The sequence below is a fragment of the Rattus rattus genome, chromosome 1 (assembly GCF_011064425.1).
Source record: "Rattus rattus isolate New Zealand chromosome 1, Rrattus_CSIRO_v1, whole genome shotgun sequence".
NCBI classification, from domain to species: Eukaryota; Metazoa; Chordata; class Mammalia; order Rodentia; family Muridae; genus Rattus; species Rattus rattus.
The window spans coordinates 70,464,359-70,484,934 of NC_046154.1; the positions used below are offsets into that span (position 1 = coordinate 70,464,359).

At 44.8% G+C, this 20,576-nt stretch overlaps 1 protein-coding gene across 2 annotated transcripts in view; it reads left to right on the forward strand.

Annotated features, from left to right (window-relative positions):
- The window catches only part of Ttc39b (tetratricopeptide repeat domain 39B), a 93,233-nt gene that overhangs the window by 16,998 nt on the left and 55,659 nt on the right, over positions 1–20,576 (forward strand). Inside the window, exon 2 of one of the 2 annotated variants that reach the window (XM_032902353.1) lies at positions 8,284–8,318. In XM_032902353.1, coding sequence (XP_032758244.1) covers positions 8,284–8,318 — 35 coding nt within the window. Of the gene's footprint in view, positions 1–8,283; positions 8,319–18,890; positions 19,083–20,576 lie in introns of those variants that run through there. The other variant, XM_032902359.1, reaches the window with a different exon arrangement.

The following is a 20,576-nucleotide window of genomic DNA, read 5'->3' on the forward strand; positions in this document are numbered from 1 at the left end:
CTGCCTGAAAGGTAAACACAGGCCAGGCTGTAAGTAAACCACACTCACCTGTAAGTACGTCACATCTTACTGTCAGATGCTTCAGAAAAATAAACCGTGTGGATAGCTAGACAGGAAGCAAGGGAAAGGAGTTGGGAGAGAAGGAAGAACAGGTTATGAAACCAGTGAGGCAAAGTGTCAAAGATAGGAGAATTGGGTAAGTGGTACACAGGCATGCACACCTTGTGCCAGTAAACTGGTGACTAGTGTGTAAGTTTGCAGATCTTTCCAAATAATGCTTGCTTGCTTTGCTCGCTCTATCTATCTATCTATCTATCTATCTATCTATCTATCTATCTATCTATCTATCTATGCCAGAATGGGAAGGAACAGAGTGAGCGGCAGTGTTCTCTGGCCTTACTGTGCCTGTGCTGGATCTGCTTCCTAAAGGAACAGTGTCCCTTCTTAGTGTTCAGATTGTTCATGCTCTGTGTGAGAGACATAGGGGTGCTTGTTGTAAACTTTACATCACTCAGAAGTTTACAGTCTTTTCCCACCTACGTCAGAAGGAACCCACTGTACCTCCTAGTGTCATTGATCACCACGCTCACAGGGCTGCCTTACCAGTATAGATGGAATGCCGAGCTGTCTTTTCCAGACCTGGAGTTTTCACTTAATAGGTCTTAGAAATAGTTCTACTCTCATTTTTTTATGTAACAACTGGAGAGAACTGAGTGACCCCATTGTGCCATAGTTTATCTATGGAAGATCACTTGATCTGTTTTCTTTTATATTTTAATTTTTATTGATTATTTGCGAATCTCACATCATGCGTCTGTCCCAGTCCTCCCCTGTCCACCCTCCCACATTAAGCCCCACCCCACTTTTAAAAAAGAAGAAGAAAGGGGGAAAAATAAGAAAAGTTCATTTCGGTTGGGGATTTAGCTCAGTGGTAGAGCGCTTGCCTAGGAAGCGCAAGGCCCTGGGTTCGATCCCCAGCTCTGAAAAAAAGAACCAGAAAAAAAAAAAATAAGAAAAGTTCATTTCGTATTGTCCGTATACTCCCTGGAACATGATCAAATTCCTAGTGGCCAGCCTGCCCCAGAGAGGCTGAGCCTTTCTCTGCCTGCATCCGCACCAGAAGCCGTGGACTGAGGAGATTCATGGGCAGCCAGAGAGGGACAGGATCGGTTCCCACCCACGCCACTGAACTAGCTCACTTGATCTGGTTTTTCTTAAGACAGTGTATGCTGACAGAGGGATCATTCTGTATGAATATTTTTATTACACACACACACACACACACACACACACACACACACACACACACACTACGTCCTCATTTGTGTGCACCTTCATGCCATGGCATGATTTTGGAGGCCAGAGGACAGCTTACAGGAGTCTCTCTTTTTGTTTTGTTTTACCATATGGGGCCTGGGAATTGAACTCAGGCTTGGCAGCAAATCAAGCACCTTTACTCACTGAGCCATATTTTAATAGTATGAAACTGAAACATTATTGTGGTGTGAGCTCTTGTTTCTTTTAATTTAAAAATACTTGAGTTAGCGATAGTTTCAGAGTCAGATAGTTTAGAATACTAAGTCTTCGGTTTGGCTTGTTGTTCTCTTTGTGTGAAATTATTCCCTTACCTCCCACTCCTACACAAATAGTAGGCCCTGGCCTATGAACCATGCGTAGGTATGGCACTGGAAGACCGGTGTTGATATAAGAAGTGACTTGCAAGCTTTATTTTACAGTCATAAAGACAAGCTGGGCGGTGGCAGCACATGCCTTTAATCAGGAAGCATAGACAGTCAGATCTGTGTGAGCTCGAGGCCCGTCAGGTCTACAAGAGTGAGTTCCACGAGAGCCAAAGCTATACACAGAGAAACCTTGTCTTGGAAAACAAAACAAAACAAAAATTTAGCTAATATCAATGAAAGTAAAACAATTTGCTTACCTTTGCTAAATAAATTCAGTATATACAACTGAAAAAGACCTTTTGCAAATGTACTTTATTCAGTGCACTGAAGAGCATATCTTTTAGAATATCTTTTATGTGCTCTTTGATAATTTCATGTGTGGCCATAATCATCATCTCCTCCCCAGGGGTAGAGCACATTTTATGTCCATACATACTCACTGCGCTGTGGGGTCTCTGTGTGTGCTCTGTCTTGGCAGTTTAGAGTATTGCTTTGCAGCAATTTTGATTGTGAGTGGGTTTTTTTAAAGTCCTTAGACCTTCTCTCTTCTGCTACAGCATCTCCTCCCTCATACAGTTAACGTTCACTTTTCTTTTTTCTTTTATTCGGAGCTGAGAACCGAACCCAGGGCCTTGCGCTTACTAGGCAAGCGCTCTACCACTGAGCTAAATCCCCAACCCCTAATGTTCAATTTTAACACAGTAATCTGTGGGCCATGGGAGCTAATGCCTCACTGTCCTGCTCTTCCTGACAGTGCCACCTGGTGGCTGGTTTATCGTCTCTTCACTTCCCTGTGCTTGTTGGTAATTCCGTTGGTGTTTCCCAGGAACCTTTCTGTGGAAGGCTTCCTTTGCTTGGTGGCACTGAAACCCACTCACTCCCAGAAGCCTGGAGACTTGACTGCACGTTCGAGGAGGTCCTTTTTATTTTTTTAATTGTTTTTAATTTAATGTTCAAAGTTTATGACTTTGAACGTGTGCCAATCTCTCAGCTTTACTCTCGAGGCTGGATCCTAAAAAGATTGCGTGTGTCGGCCAAGGTCACACTGCTCACTGACGTGCTGAGGTCCTGTGAATCGGCCCGAGTTAGACTTTCCATGCCAGAAGTCAGCTGTGTAAAAAGGGAATGCACGTGAAAGATTCTGAGGTGAAGGCATCTAAGAAGGGAAAGGAGACAGCAGCAAACATTTGGGAGTCTGTTTGCTACAGATATTCCATCATCTGATTTTTTTCCTCCTTTTCAGGCTCAGAATCTTGGGTCTGATGAGGGACTCTAGCTTTGTCTTCAGAGTCAGTTGGCTCGTCTCATTTCTGAGGATGAATCTCTCATGGTGGAGCTTGCTCTGAGTCAGGCCTGTTCTCCATGCATGGTGTCACCAAAATCCTCACAGAACTCCTGGGAGTGGGATGAAATTCCCGGCACAGCACCAGGAAATGAAGGATTAAAGGGCTAGACTCGCTTCAGGTCAGGGTTCACACCCAGACAGGTCTATCTCCCAAGCTAACTAGAATTTTCCACCACCCTCTACTGGCAGTATAAATAAGTGATTAATGCATATCTACTTATAGTGTTAGTGCCCCATAGATGTTATAGCATGGGACCCTGCACAGACCTGTAGGAGGCGGGGTGGGTGTGTGGGTGGGGTCATACCATCCTGCTGAGATTGCCCGTGGGCCCTGACTCTGTAGGTGTTGTGATGTTCACCCTTGCCTCCAGGTGCAGTGGGTGGAAAGGGTTTGCTACGGTGAAGGAAACAGGAAAAGCTTTTTTTGTGCTTTGACTTCTTTTTAAAAAATGAAGATCTTCATGATAATAGTGTGTGAATCATGTCTGCGCTGCTTAGATAACTGAATCATCTGAGTAAAATACAACTCCTCAGAGTGAAGCAGTTGCTTAGGAAAAATGAACTCATTTAACTCATTTATTTGAATTTTTTAATAGTTCTTTTTTTTAAATAGCTTTTTGAGATAGGCTCTCTCTGCAGAGCCCTGGCTGTCCTCGCTGTATAGCCCAGGTTGGCTTGGAACGCACAGAGATCCAACTGCCCCTGCCTCCTGAGTGCTGGGATTAGATGCATGTGCTACCACGTCTGTTTGTAGTTCATCCACTTAGAGAAAGTGTTCAATTAAATCATTCCCACAGGGATGACTTAACCTACCACCCCAGACTTTGACTCTCATATCTGTGGGTTTTAAAAACTGTTTTATGTTAGTTGTAAAAATGAAGCTTTAAGTATCAATAGCCTTTCACCCAATGTTTGTAGTCTCAGCATTTAGGAGGCTGAAAGGATGGCCTCGTGGGCAGGTCCCTTGAGCTCCAGAGTTCTAGACATAGTGGCTTTTAATTTCTGAGTTTGAGGCCAGCCTGGTCTGCACAGTAAATGTTAGGTCAGCCAGGGTGAAACCTTGTTTCAAAATCAAACCAAACCAACTCCACAGAACTTCCTCTAGGTAACAAGGGAGCACTTTCTGGAGGGTAACTAGAGAACAGTAAGGTCACCTTTGAAGAATGTGTGAAATTATATTCAGTTACAAATGTCCAAGTCGTGGGCTGGAGAGATGGCTCAGAGCTTAAGAGCATTGGCAGCTCTTCCAGAGGTCCTGAGTTCAATTCCCAGCAACCACGTGGTGGCTCACAGTCATTTGATGCCCTCTTCTGGTGTGTCTGACGACAGCTACAATGTACTTATATACATTAAAAATAAATGAATCTTTAAAAAAATGCCCAAGACAAACTGTCTTCAGGTAGGTGACGTCACTGTTCCATGATTAGAATTCTGTTTTAAAGAGCATTTTGGTGTTGGAAGGAAGCTTTGCAGCCCATTTAGGTCTTGAATCTTCAGGCTTCCTACCTCAGTCTCTTGAGGGCTGGGATTAGAAATGTCTGCCACCACACATGAATTTAAAATTTTCTGAAGCCTGTTTTTATTAACTGAAAAATTACCCCTCCCCCCCATAAGAGTTGGATTTAAAGACCTTGGTCAGAGGATCAACTATGCTGCATACTTTTTTCCTTCTCTTCCTGTTAGTCTGCTCTAATTGAGAGTGAAGTTTGTAGTAGCCTTTGAAACCTGGAGAAGGTTGTATTTTGTGAACCGACAGACCTAGGAGCGATTACAGGTGGGGATTTGGAGGTGGTCTCTGCAGTGTTAGCTTTCATAGCTTTTGATTAAGAGCTCTGTGGTTCAGTTCAGGTTCACATGGGATTTGCTTTGATAGTTTTCTTTATTTCATTTTTTTTTTTTTTTTTTCGGAGCTGGGGACCGAACCCAGGGCCTTGCGCTTGCTAGGCAAGCACTCTACCCCTGAGCTAAATCCCCAACCCCTCATTTTATTTTTTAAAGGTTTATTTATTTTATGAGTACACTGTAGCTGTCTTCAGACACACCAGAAGAGGGTATCAGATCCCATTCAGATGGTTGTGAGCCACCATGTGGTTGCTGGGAATTGAACTCAGGACCTCTGGAAGAGCAGTCAGTGCTCTTAACCGCTGAGCCATCTCTCCAGCCCGTTTTCTTTATTTTTTGAGACAGAATTTTGCTACATAGCCCTGGCTGACCTAGAACTCGTTTATATAATAATGCTCTTATATTAGATAATAGAATTTAAGATGACCTAGAAGAAAACCAGAGAATAGTTTTGTTGGAGTTTGAGAGGGAAAGCAAACAAACAAAAACAAATGGCAAAAACAGGGCAGGGCTGCCAGTCGGGGGTAGGTGGGTAAGAAGCAGAAAAGCTTGTTGAGTTAAGGCCAGAATGCTGGCAAGCACATTAATGGGAGAATAGAGTTTGGTGTGTGTTCAGAGTGTGGCTTGCCCAGAGCATCAGTCAAGCTGATTTAGGATTTTGGGCTGATATCTGGAAAGGAGACGGAGGCTATGGTCATGAGATAGAACTTGGAGCCTCAGGCAGGCATAGCGAGCAGCGTGCGTCTGTTGTAGTTGCACTGAGATGTGCTCCTGGCTCAGAAAGTACATATCTGAGTTGTTACTCCCATTAAAAAAATTTTTTAAAGGAAAGGTCTATTTTTATTTGTGAATCTCTCTGTGTATGCACACGTGAGTTCAAGGTGCCCACAGAGGCTCACAGCGGGTGTTGGAACCCTTGGAGCTGGAGTTACAGGTGATTGTGAGTTCCCTGATGCAGATGCTGAGGACCAAACTCAGGTCCTTGGCCAGAGTGACGCTCCGAGGGTGCTCTTGACAGCTGAGCATCTCTGAGGCTCCACACTCTTCTTTATCTTTCAGGAGTAGTGGACAGATTTCCTGAGGGTCTTTCCTTGTCCAAGTGATGGACAGGTCCACAGCCCTTAAAGGGAAGGGAAAATAGTATTTCTTTGTGATCTTATGATATTACCTGGTAGCATGTTACCACCAGGGCCAGGGGTGCAACACAGGTCCCATTCTTTTCACCAAAAGTCACAGAACAGAGCTGATAACGCACATGGAAACAAAAGAAAACACACTATAGGCATGCTTTACCAGGAAGAAGTGTCGTCTCTTAGTGGGCTTCCACAAGCCCCATACCCCCTTTGCTGTTGGTAGTGTTGTGTGTGTGAGCAGGGCGTCTGTTTGCGCAGGGTGTCAAAGATCGGCGTCTGAGTTGTTTTCTCTCCTTCTGCCTTTTATGGGTTCAGGGAATTGAACCCAGGTTATGAGGCTTGCGTGGTAAGCTCAGCCGGGGTCCCACCCTGCCAATCACCAGCTGGCAGTCCCTGGTGTTTCTGACCTTAATGCGGTATTTAAATCCCAAGGAGTGAGACTGTGATATTTTCTCCTTCTTACAATTATTTTACTTCTTACAATTACCTAGTTATTTGCTAGGTAAACAAGGAAGATGATTATAGATTATAAGTATTGTGGACAAAATAAGACAGATAATGAGAAATTATAAGTTGCTATTCTTAGTGACATTAATTAGTGTAATTAAAGTCCCGACCTTGAGGAAATGGCATTCTGAGGTAGCTGGGAGTCAGCCTGGGTCAAGCAGGGCCACGCTGGTGGGAGACATAAATGAGCAAGGCGTTAGAGGCGCAGACAAGAAGACCCGAAGCTGAAGAGGGTGAGGGGCAGGCTGGAGGCTTAGAGGCAGGTGCGGGGCTCTGAAGGCTGCGGCAAGGAGCTGGGCTGGGTACAGTGAAAGCTTGTAAGGGATCTAGAGAAGAGCAGGGCACGTGTGTACCTATGAAGGGGAAAGGAGCGTGCATGGCTCTCCTGCTACTGGGAGATAGGGAGCACGTGTGAGTTCTGTGTGCGTCTGAGTGTGGAGTGTATTGTGCTTGTGAGATGGGGGGTGGGGATAGGAAGGAAGGAGGGAAGGAGAGAGAATATGAGTATGCTGGCTAGTTACTTTTTTTTTTAAGATTTTTTTTTTTTTTTAACATGAGTACACTGTTGCTGTCTTCAGACATAGCAGAAGAGGGCATTAAATTACATTACCGATGGTTGTGAGCCACCATGTGGTTGCTGGGAATTGAACTCAGGTCCTCTGGAAGAGCAGTCAGTGCTCTTAACTGCTGAGCCATCTCTTTAGCCTCTATTTTGACTAGTTTTATGAAACTTTGACACAAGCCAGTCATGAGAGAGGAGGGATACTCAATTAAATAAAAAAAAAGCCTCCATAATGGGTTGTAGGCAAGCCTGTAGAGCATTTACCTAATTAGTGATTGATGGGGGAGGGCCCAGCCCATTACGGGTGGTACTATTCCTGGGCTGGTGGTCCTGGGTTCAAACAGGCTGAGCAAGCCATGGGGAGCAAGCTGGTAGGCAGCACCCCTCCATGGCCACCATGTCAGCTCCCACTTCCCTGTTCCTGGCCTGTGCGAGTTCCTGTCCTGATTTCCTTCAATGATGAACAGTGGTATGGAGGTGTCAGCTGAACAAGTTGCTTGGTCATGGTGTTTACCACAGCATTAGAAACCCTGACTAGGACAGAATGATGCTTTTGAGCAGGCGACTGGCTTGCAGCACAGCATGGTGATGGTGGCAAGCCTAGCTCAGGATCATAAGATTGGTGGGTAGGTTTGAGGTAAAGGCCAGGGAAAGCCAAGGCTGGTGTGGGCATGTCCTGTTACTCATGGGATGTTCTTTGTCGGGGGTGAATGAAACCGAGGAGTGAAAGAAGCGGCACTCGAGAGCTTGTCTGGACGTTTGAGCAGGGGAGCGCAGCTGCTCATATACTCTGGGCTGAAGGTCTGTCTCCTGAAGGTCATCCTCTTCATGGGGGGCACTTCAGAAGGGACTCACGTGGAGCAGAGCGGTGAGGGAGGAAGGGGACCCCGCCTAGCCAGCCAGATCAGCCAGATGAACCCTGGCGATCAGTGGGGTGACAGCTGTCACAGCCAGATCACCCTTACATCCAAGAAGCCGCACTCTTGAAGCCGGTGACTTTGACTTCAGGCTGAGTGTTTTTACCAGTCGCAGTCACAGTAAAAGCAGAAAGAAATCTCACTTAAATTCACTGTGAGTGGTACTCTAGTGGGGTTGTTACTGCGCTCCCTGCTGATCCCTTCCACCCCACTTCCCCATGCGTAGACTCATTCTTTTTCATACCTGAAAGTCTTCATTCTTGAGAAACTCACTGTATTTTTTACTCTTTTCCAGGACATCTTTGAAGATGCCTTGGAGACCATCTCTAGGTAAGTAATAACATAATTAAAAAAAAATGTGAAGCCAGGCAGTGGTTGTCCTTGCCTTTAATCTCAGCACTCAGGAGGCTGAGGCAGGTGGTTCTCTGTGAGTTTAATAAGATCAGCCTAGTCTACATATCAAGTTCCAGGATGGACAGGGCTACATAGAAAACACCTCTCTTGAAAAACAAAAACAAAAACCAAACAAAAAATGTATCGTATTTTGATGCTTCTTGTGCATACAAATCTCAGTATTTCATTCTTAGTTTTTTTGAGAGTAGTGGTGGCCACTGTCTGGAAAAATGTCATCAGTCTATAACGAAAAAGTTAGGATGTAATTACACTTAGGATCTATCAAACATTCTCCACCATATTTAATTCTTGCATTGTTAAATAAAAAAAAAAAAAGAATGCTTCCCAGCAAATTACTTTATTTATAGTGAATGTTCTAAACATTTGTCCATATTATTTACATAATTAGTTTTATATAGATTGTTGCTTTTGCTTAGTATTTAATTTTAACTACATGTTTAAGCCTGAGTGGTTTTTGTAATAATTTAAGATGATTGAATAGTATTAGATCAAGTAGGATACTGTAGCTAGTCACCTGTCCATTGTTAAGCATTTAAGCTGTTAACGGTTTAAAAAAAAAATTTTTTTTTAAAACTGGGAGGTGGTGGCACAGGACATTAATCCTAGCACTTGGGAGGCAGAGGCAGGTGAATCCCTCCCTGGGTTTGAGGCCAGCCTGGTCTACAGATTGAGTTCAAGGATGGCCAGGGTTACACAGGGAAACTCTGTCTTGAAAACCCAGACACACGCAAGAATCCCTACAGTTTTAAAAAGAGGACATCGAGTCCTCTGGAACTGAAATTATGGATAGTTTTGAGTGGCAGTGTGGGCGCTGGGAATTGAACCTGGGTCCCCTAGAAGAGCTCTTAACCACTGAGCCATCTTGGCAGCACTAAAAGTGTTCAAGTGATGCATGTTTTCATATATATAACTCTGTCACATGTTGGAATTGTTTGGAAATAACTAAGAACTCAGATATAGGATTGTTGGCCTCCAAGGGTATGCTTACTGCTCTTACATATCTTGAAATGGCAGCCTGGTAATTAGCTTGAACTTCGTAACAACGTAACACAACCCACTACATGGCTTAAGCACCAGAAACTTAGTCTGAGAGTCTGCGACAAAGGTGCCAGTGTGACTGGGTTCTAGTGAGGCCATGCTGTCTCCCACTGGGAGAGCATACACTTCAATCCCTAGTGCTTTCAAAAGTGTATCTTCTGTTCATGTGGGTACCAGTCCTATGTGAGTGATGTAGGCTTCAGTATTACCACCACAGAGACCGGAAGGGTAGTCACACTAGATTGTCCTGGTTAGGGTTACTAGTACTGTCATGAAACACCATGAGCAATGCAAAGTGTAGAGGAAAGGGTTCATGTAGTGTGTAATTATTAAAAAGACAGTCCACGCTATGGCCGGCTAGGCACCCGCCTGGTGGTCTCGCCCGCTCCCATGGTCTCTGCGGGCTGCCCCTATCTTCCCAGGCCAACCACCCTAAGTGGCTAGCTGGCAGAAAGCTGGCTGCCGCTCACACAAATCCCCATAGCCCAGTAAATGAAAACTCCAGAAGCTCGCAATTTACCAGCCCGATTTATAACAGTAAACCTTCAACCCCCCAAATGCCCACCCAAGAACTTAAAACCCAATTGAAATAGATCCAAGCCGCACACCTGGATTGGACAGATGTGCCCTACATTACTCAGTTATCTATCTGTGAAATCCCCAGTTACTTATGGCTCCTAGGACTGTGCGGTTCTGACTGATCATCCTCTGCCACAGGTTCCATCTTGTCTCCTCCTCTCTGTCTCCCATCTCCTGTCTCTCTGTCAGTCTGCCTGTCTGTCTATCTCTGTCCCCTCTAAAACTTTCGACTCTGCCTCCTTTTTCTGATGCCCAGTCACAGGCTCTAGCCTTACCTGACTAATGAAGATCTCACCTGACCTCACCTGTGTACAGACAACAGCCCACAGGTTCATTTCAGCTAAGGTCCATCACTGAGGGACGGACGGCAGGACAAGAACTCAAACACAGCAGGAACCTTGAGGCAGGAACTGACCCAGGCCATGGAGGGGTGCTAGCTTACTACTGCCTTGCTCCCCATAGCTTGCTCTGCCTGCTTCCTTATAGAACCCAGGACTACCTGCCCACGGATGGCACCACCCACAGTGCGCTGGGCCCTCCCCACCACCACTAATTAAGAAAATGCCTTACAGGCTTGTCTGCCGCCCAACGCTATGAGGCATTTCCTCAGTTGAGGTTTCCTCCTTTTAGATGACTCTAGCTTCTGCCAAGTGGACCTAAAAGTTGCCGTCATCCACTCCTTAAACGATACCTGTCTTAGTGCCCACGTATAAGACATTTATGTACCTTCTTTGCATCTGTTTACTTTTGTTGTCATTACTGTTTAGAGACAGCCTTGTGTGGAGCTGGCTGGCTTCTAACTCTCGATCTTTCTGTCACAGCCTTTTGAGTGCTGGGGTTACAGGCATTACCACCAGCTTGGGCATCTCTTATGTTCATATGGATCTTAAATTGTATACATCCTAACCTTCCATTTGCTGTACTGTACTAATACTTTTATGTTAGAACTGTAAATGGTTATTTTGTTCACAGGTTTTAATGTTTTCGTTGTTGTTTAGTGCCCATGAGACTAAAAAACAAATAAGAGCAAATGAGCAGAAAAACCCACTTTAATCATAGTGAGTGGTGGGAAAGCCTTTTCATTTAGGAATGGCTTCAGAGTTGATTTCCTGTGAAAGGAGCAAAGTGAGCTCCCACGCACCCTGCACTGGCTTCCTTGTCAGTCATTTATTAACCAGCACTTTATAGTTCCCACACTGAGTAACATGGACCTTGCTAGAGTTCAGATCGGGAATGTCCCTGTGAGGGTTTGTATATGCTCCGCCCAGTGAATGGCACTATTTGGAGGTGCAGCCTTGTTGGAGTAGGTGTGTCACTGTGGGCGTGGGCTTTAAGACCCTCATCCTAGCTGCCTGGAAATCATTCTTCCACTAGCAGCCTTCAGATGAAGGTGTAGAACTCTAAGCTCCGCCTGTACCATGCCTGCCTGGATGCTGCCATGCTCTCACCTTGATGCTACTGGACTGAAGCTCTCTGAACCTGTAAGCCAGCCCCAATTAAATGCTGTCCTTATAAGAGTTGCCTTGGTCTTGGTGTATCTTCACAGCAGTACAACCCTAACTAAGACAGTTCCCTATTCGGCTTATTGTGTGGGCTTTGTTCTCAGCCTTGTGCTCTTGCCAAATACTGGGAAATTTTAAGAGCTGGTGCACAGTAGTAGGCTTTAGGTCATTGGCAGTGTGCTGACAAAGGAAATTAGGGGACTCCACCCTCCCCCTTCCTTTTTTGCCTCCTAGCTCCCACAAGTTGAATGGCCTCCCTCTGCTCAGATGTGCTGCCTTGCCACAGACCCCAAGGTAATGAGGCAGACCACATGTGAAGTAAGCCTGCAAAGCGTGAGCCCAAATACCCTTTTCTTACTGAAGTTGCTTGAGTTTCAGAATTTGTTACATAGCAGGAAGCCAACACTGACCACTTACACTGACTGCAGTCTGTCCATTGTTCTTACTTTTTTAGATTTCCCTTAGGGTCCCTTCTTTTGTCATCCCAACTATCATATCATGTTATATTTAGACAGTATTTCTCCTTAGGCTATTCTAACACTGTCTGTTTGTCTGTCTAATATAATCTATTTTTTGAGAAAAGATCTCACTATGTAGTCTTGGCTGGCCTGATGAAAAGTAGCGCACATGGACTGTGTCATTTGAATAAATTTAAAGTGTTCATGAGTTTTGTGACTTGTGTGGCATGAGGAGGCAAGCTTTTAGGGAGGTCTGGTCAGTTAAACCTATCTCGTAACTTGTGGAGATCTGCTACGCGTGTTACACACAGCTAGCTCCCCCTGAGCTCTCTTGTGAGATTGTCTCTCGGTTGAACCGTTTTGTGTTGGCATGTGCTCCTTGGCTCACTCATGACAAGCCGTTCTTTCCAGTCTGTGCACATACGCTTATGTGTTACTGAAATAGTGTTCATAAGTAACCTTGACGTGGCACAGAAGAGTACATAAAGTGTTCCGGGCTGGGATATAGCCCAATTGAGTAATTCCACGACTCAAGAGATTACGTCCAAGATCATCCTTGGCCTTGTAACAAGCTGGGTTACAAAAAGCTATCTTGAAGAAAAGTCTTTGGGGTTAGAGATGGTTGTGAATAAGGACATTTGCCGCCAGGCCTGTTGACCTGAGTTCATTCATCAGCAACCACACTCCTGAAAGTTGTCCTGAACACACATACATATGTCTACAAGCATGCAGCAGTGGGTGTGGAGAAGACACGGGGCTGTTGACATAAGTCCTGTTGAGTGACAGAGGGGTCTTGTCATTGAGTAGTGGAATGGACTAGGCATTTGGGGGCCTCCCTCTTTGACAGTTTGGATTGACTTTTCCCCATATCCACAGTGGACAGTAGGACAGAGATTCTATCTGGGAAGTCAATGGTTAATGCAAACTTTCTTCTTATGGTAGTTAGAAAGAATCTAGGGGATGTGGCACGTTTGTCTTCAGACTGTTAGAACAGTCGTGGGTTTAATGGTTTTCAGCAATGGCTTCTCATGCCATAGCACCCTGGTAGGAGTTGAATGAATCCTGGTGTAGGAGTTTGTAGTTGTTTAGTGGGATCCTGAGGATGCAGGAATGCTGATGGATGTATAAGAACTTCTGAGAATTCTCCATGCTTGGAGGGGTGAAATAGGTGTTTTTTAAGTCAGGTAATTAGAAACTTACAATGGAAATAAAAATATTTTGTGGACATCTTTCCTTTCTCACCCCTGCCTGAATGTTTCAACTAAAGTGTAGATGACTGTGGGATAGCATGTGGCCATTTCCTCCCTCACTTGGTGGTCAGTTGGTGGCAATGTATTATTTTGTCTATTCTACGGCTTTAAGGGTAAATGTTGGCAAATCGCTGTGTAAAGGTATTAGTATTTCTTGGTACTGGCTTGGCTCACCAGACACTCCTTCAGTGATGAAGGCCATGGCAGTGCAAAGGTGAGCAGTGGCTGGAAGTAAAGGAGCACACAAGGTTCAGGCAAAGGGGCCAGGCTCTCACAGTGCCTTTGGTGACCCTGGGGATCCAAGCGAGAAGCCTTTGTCTTTTTGTAGGGCAGAGGCAAACCAATCATTTTGTAAGGGCGGTGTGGTGGATTGAATATGCTCGGCCCATGGGAAGTATCACTCGTAGGAGGTATGACTTTGTTGGAGTAGGTGTGGCCTTGTTGGAGGAAGTGTTTCACTGCATAGGTGGGCTTTGGGGACTCATCCTATGCTTAAGTTCTGCCCAGTGTGGAAGAGACCCTCTGGCCCCCTGCAGGAGAGACTCTCTCTCTGGCCCCCTGCAGGAGAGACTCTCTCTCTGGCCCCCTGCAGGAGAGACTCTCTTTCTGGCCGCCTGCAGGAGAGAGTCTCTCTCTGGCCCCCTGCAGGAGAGAGTCTCTCTGGCTGCCTTTGGATCAAGATGTAGAATGCTTAGCTTCTCCAGCACCATGTCTGCCTGGGCACTGCCATGCTTCCTGCCATGAGGATAATGGACTGAACCTCTGAAACTGTAAGCCAGCCCCAATTAAATGTCGTCCTTTATAAACGCTGCCTTGTTCGTGATGTCTTGTCACAGCAATGAAATCCTAAGGCAGGAAGTGAGGCCATCTGTGAGAGTGGAGCTCTTACGACCTAATTGCAGGAGCCTTCTACCCTGGCTCCTGAGGACTAAGGTCCAGCAGAGGAATTTTGGAGGTCCACAGATACTCAGACTGAAGCATGCACTCTTGAGAAAATATACTCAAAAGAGAATATAAAGATTTGCAGCATATAAAAAAAATTCAGCCAAGAGATAGTTAAGTTGTTAAAAGAGTAAACTGTTCTTACAGAGGACCTGGGTTCGCTTCCCAGCAACCACTCTGCAGCTCAGAATCATCTGTACCTTCAGTGCCACATGCTCTAATGCCCTCAGAGTTCCGGCTTCATGGGCACCAGCCATACATGCAGCAAAACACTGATGCACATAGAAATAACAAATTCCTGCCAGTTCAAAGACTGACTAAAGGCTTTACAGTGTGTGCTTCTTCACCAAATGGCTGTGGCTGGCTAGGTTTGTCAGCTTACATTGATAATTCACTAGTGCTTAATCTGGCAACGCAAACCTACCCAGTGCTAAAGGAATCATTTCCGCCATTTCTCAACCGCTGACTGACTCGATTTTTATTTGAGCTTTGTGTAAATGACCTGCCAATTGAGTGTAGGATGAGTTTATTGCATCTTTCCCTCCCCTGTCGTCCCCACTGCCTTTCCCCCTGACGTGCCATCCTTTTCTTTCTTCCTTTGACAAAACAGTCACTTAAAATGACTAATAAGGGGTTGGGGACTTAGCTCAGTGGTAGAGCGCTTACCTAGCAAGGTCAAGGCTCTGGGTTCAGTCCTCAACTCCGGGAAAAAAAAAGACGAATAAAACATTTAAAAGCAGGTACTTGAGAATTTCATCTTTTGAAATGTGTCCCCATCGATATTTTGAAAGTTAATCAGTGTCTAACTCTTCCTCTCCTGCCGTCTCTTCTTCTTCTCGTCTTCTGTGTTCATAGAATAGCATGTGTAGAACTCTGCAAAGGCGTAGAGATACAGGGCTGAGCGACATTTTACTGTGTGTAATTTAGTATTGTGTATCATACACATTTAATAGCCACTAACGAATTAGAAAGTCACAGTTGCTGGCAACTGAAGTGTTAGCAGGGGACTTACATGACTCTCACTTCCGTGCCATGTGATTTGCTTTGTTGCTCAGGACAGACGTGTTTAACACAGCAGTTCTCACCTGTAGTCAGACGTGTTTAACACAGCAGTTCTCACCTGTAGTCACAATGCTCTGACTTTGCCTGCAGTGCCAGTAGATGCCCTTCCAGTGTTGTGTCCCGCACGTGTCAGGCAGAAACTTGGTTTCTGTCTACTCTGGCAGCCTTACCTGTGCTTTGAGTACTTGATGAAAAGTTCTGCGGGTCAGCCCTCCCATCAATTAAGGGAGTATTTGGCATTTAAAAACTGTGGCCCTGTCTAAAAGAAAATGTCCAGAAGAATGTATGATTTGGTGTAATTTTTTTAAGAAAGTTAATCCCTCGCTTACCTGTTTGAAGGGACACCTGAGCTTTCAGTGTGTCCTCTGGTGGCTTCAGTACAATGGTATTGTTATGCCTTTCCACATACATCCATGTAAGAATTATTTTCTAATACGTACCTTTACCCTATGAAGTAACTGATTTGAAAGTATTTTGTTAACTTAGATATAAAACAGACTTCACAGATAAAATCAGTCAACATGCAATAGATAGAGAGAAAGCACTGCTCTTTCTATAGAACCATTATACCACCCAAGATGTGAGATATTCTGATTATTTTATGTAGCTGGAGAGTGGCTCTAATATTAAAATACATTTTCATAGAAGAAAAAAATTCTACATTTAACAAACAAGAGAAAAAGAGCTTAGTTTTGCATGTTTCCCCATTTCTGAGATCCACCCCATCAGACCATGGATAAGAGAATGCCCGCTTTACCTGGTGGGGTGCTGGTGCCACCTCCCTGCCCCTGCTCCTCCTCCTGCTCCTCCTTCTGTTCTTCCTCCTGCTCCTCCTCCACCACCTCTTCTCCCACACTAATTTTATGAATTTATAAGACACTCTAGGCTTAACAGGACATCTGTTGAGCACATTCTCTGTACCACAGGGCCTTAACCTAGTTTGGGGACCAAAGCTGGTTGTACATAGATAAAAGTTCCAGGAAGTCTCTAGGCTTCCCTTAGTTTCTTTTTGTTGTGTGATAAAATACATACTAAGGGTACTTACAGAAGAGTTATTTTGGCTTACCCTTCAAAGGGGAAGTCTGTAATGGTGTGAAAGGCACGGCACTGTAGCAGATAGCTGGCCGGTCATACCTTCCTAGTCTCTTCAAACAGCGCCTCCACCTGGCAACTTTCTCCCTCAAACCACCGCACCCTCCCTGACATCCTCCTCCAACCGAGTCTCGGTGTCAGCACTGCTGGGCGAAGGGTGCAAACACATGGGGTGGGTGGGCTTGTAACACCAGAGAAAAAGTACTGGGAAGTCTACTGTATAAAGTTATGAGTAAACACAGGCAAACGGTTCTGTCCTCATTGGGTAAAGAAGTATGCTTTACGTATATACATATCAATTATTCTCACATACATTATATTCATAAAATACAGTTGAAACATACATTTAAGTTTTAGTTTAGGAAAAAGAAGTATTAGTTGAGATATTAATGATGATGACAAGTGAAGGTGTGAGTTACACTCTACTTAGAATTTTGCAGTTGGATTGCTGCACCCACCCCCACCCCTTCATGTTAACCCTCACAAGAGCAGGTCTCTGATGTGCTCCTTGGTGTCTGTAGTTCTTTTAGATAGCACAGAGTTGATTGCATCTGGTGAATATATAGTTTCTCTGTATAGAACTCCAGGAGAGCAGTTGTGTTTGCTCTGCTCACCACACCATATAACCCTTAGTAGGTGCACAAACTGTTATTATGTGTTCTAACTCTAGTGAGCATTTTTAGAAGTTTGAGTGGTTGGGCCAGCAAGATGGCTCAGTGGATAAAGGTGCTTGCTGCAAACCCTGACTACCCTGACTCAACCTTGGACTCACATGGTAGGAGAGAACTACCTCTTAAAGGTCGTTCCCAGACCTTCATATGGCTGTAGTACCTGTGTGTTCCTCTTCTCCGACACATAATACACAGGTGAACAGGAGGTTAGCCATAGGTCACATATGGGCAAATGGTTATATTTCTTATGAAGAGATGCTGTGTATCTAGGGAGAAAGGAAGCTGACCAGAAAACTGATTCTGAGAACAGGTCGTGACAGCTGGGAGGTTCACAAAGCCCCTTCCTAAGTCGTAGAGCAGAACACAGTTGCTGGAGGAAGAGGAGGCATCGCTGCCTTCAGGTTGGTCAGGACTCTTAGACAGTCACCCTGAGTTTTTACCCACACTGGGCAGAGCTGTTAGGGGTAACTACCTTGGAGTCTGTGTGTGTGACCCTAGGGAACCAATTTGGTCATCAAGCAAGACTTGGCTGGACTGGTTTGTTTCGTCCTCAGTTTCTTACGTGGGATGACTAGACATTTGTTCTTGCCATCCCTGGAGAAGTCCTGAACATGAAGCTAATACATTGCATGAAGAGCAATGGTATCAAAGAAGAAAACAGAATGGTTAAGTCCTGGCCATGTGACAGGAAGGAGAGAGTGCTCCAGGTTACAAATATTGTGAAAAAACATTGCAGTGATTATCTCTGGGTTATGGGATTGCATCTGGTTTAATCTTTTTCTAGTTATTTACAATCTGGAAACAGGTTTATTTTACTTGATGGTAACTTTTTCTTTCCCGAGGCAGTTTCTTATAGAGCCTAGGTCGTCCTGGAGTTCACCATGTAGCTGAGACTGGCTTTAAAATCCTGATTCTCCAGCCTCCACCTCTCCTGCAACCCCACATCCAGATACTTTTATAATCAGAAAAAATAGTGGTTCCCCTAGGAAGACCGTTTTAGTTCTGCTGTGAGCGGAGCCTTCGTTAGATGAAACCAAGTTACAGAAGGCCTTACTTCCCAGACCCTTAGCTCTCCAAACCAAGCCAGCCTAGGCCAGCTTCAGAGGCTTGCTTACTTTGGCTCTCTGGAGTAGAGTTCTTAAAGGATGATGGTTTTGGATTTGGATTAGCCAAATCTACTTTAAGAGCTGGGTTCGGTAATGCATGCCTATATAAGCCTAGCATTTGGGGAAAGGAGGCAGAAGGATCCTGAGTTCAGGCTAGCCTGGGCTACAGAGTAAGATACTATGTCAACAATCAGAACACAAAAATAAAGCAACAACAACAAAACAAAACAAACAAACAAACAAACAAAAAAACCCGAAAAACAAAAAGCCCCCACAACTCTAAATGCAAACACATTTGAAATAATATTTATTAGATACCAAGTGAAAATTGGCCTTTCCAGCAACCATGTGGTAGGTGTTTGTCACTGAAATATCTAGACTGAAAATTCTAGAGAAACTGATTTTTCATTGTTCCGTACCCCTCAGTTGTCTTTTAAGAAAGTCCATGGATATGTAAGTCAAACCTGTTCCCACATTTTTCTTAAAGTAATCTGGGCTATTCCTTGATAGATGGAGAAATGCCTAGGTTAGGTGAGAAGTCACTGAAGTCCTGTGGTTTTTATCAGCCCAGTTGGTCTGTACCTGCCTTGCCTGCTCTTCTAGGATAATTAAACAGTGATGGATTAGGACTAGGCTATGGCAGGGATTGGGAAAGAAAATCTCCCAGCATCCCTTCCTGCGGAAGCAGCCGCCTCAGTAGTGAGTGTAGCTGCCACTGTCACTGACAGGTCTTAAATTCACCCCTGCAGTGCTCCGGGAGGCTGGCTGATGCCTCGGTAACTCCACTGCCAGGTCTGGCCATTGAAAGTCTCTTTGGAGACCGGGGAACGAAGCAGACGGTGAAGATTTCTTTTGGTTTTATATTAAGGAAGGACTCCTCTTTCAGTTGTTTTTTTAAAAAAGATCTGGTAGGAGAGAGAGAGAGACATCTTCACAGTGGAACGTGTTCTTTCCTCTGAAGTTACTGCTGCCATTAGCCTGTGAGTATGCTGTATTTATTTAGCAGTTCTAGGGGGACATGATTGCAAGGTCCTCTTTTAAGTCTGTGAGGATTTATTTAAGGAAAGCTTTGGGGAAAAAAATGAAAGAGTTCGGCTTCATTGGAGACCTGCAGGTTTTGTTAGATGACATTGTCCTCTTAGCAGCTTCCTGTCAGGCTTGCCGGGTCTTCTCACGCCCCCTCCCTTCTTTGAGTCTTCCTGAGGGCGAGTGCTGTAATTGCAGAAAGCCGCATGTCTGTGTCTGTGCGCCTGCTTGCGCTGCAGAGGCTGTGGTCGTCCCCATGCCGGTGCTGTGGCTGACCGTGGCTGGCTGACCAATGCTGCAAGGTGTGCCCTGGGGCTCCCGAGCCTCCCACAGCAGAACAATAGCAGCTGGGGGAGGTTCAGTTGTGTTTGTCTCAGGTCCTCTGCTGCCTTCTTCCTAGCATTTTGTTTTATCTTGCTGTGGTAATGAAGACTTTAAAGATGAATAAAGTGATGTTCGTTTAAAATAGCCTGCACCCTTGTCCTAGCCTTCGCCTCCTACTGGGTGGTATTGGCTTCATCTTGTTTCTTCAGCAGATCAGAACAAATGTGAGCCCCGGAAAGTGAGCTCTGCTTCATGACCTTTTAAAGTTGTGCACCGCAATCACTCTGACTTGTGTGTCTGTGTGACGCAGATCCTGAACTCAGGACATCTGTCCTGAGTCATCGTGCCCCACTTTCCCCTCTGGAACTCATCAGAGTGCAACCGTTTCTTTGCTGGGCTGGTGAATGCATCCTGAGCATTCTGTTGGTTTTGGATTCCTCTTGTGTCCCCACATGTTCTTGATTGGGCGTGTGAACTGATTTGTATCAGTTGGCCATCGATAGCCTCCGTGTGTCCTAAAACCACGTTAAAGTGGTTTTTAGGACTGATATATTCAGAGGTTGGGAGTTAAAATACTTTAACACCAACTGGTAGCAGTCTTTGTACATGTAATATGCCTGACTTAGGCTGACATAATAGAGGAGCTTTTTGAGTGCCAGGATTTGGTTGATTTCCTGCGACTAAAAATAAATACAGGATTTTTTAAAAAAAGAAAAAAAAAATCCCTGCCACCTAGAGATCAAACATCTGCTGTTTTTATTTTTAAACATTTTGTCATTCCTAAATGCAGCAACTTGAATTTAGTTAGGAAGGGTTGCTAAGTTTAGGACACTCTACCTTTTTTTTTTTTTTTTTGGTTCTTTTTTTCGGAGCTGGGGACCGAACCCAGGGCCTTGCGCTTCCTAGGCAAGCGCTCTACCACTGAGCTAAATCCCCAACCCCGCGACACTCTACCTTTAAAATAGCAAAGAACATTCATTCATTCATTTATTCATTCATTCATCTGTCCATCTACCCTCCATCAATCCATCCATCCATTCTCCATCCATCCATCCTCCATCCATCCATCCTCCATCCATCCACCTCCATCCATCCATCCTCTATCCATCCATCCTCCATCCATC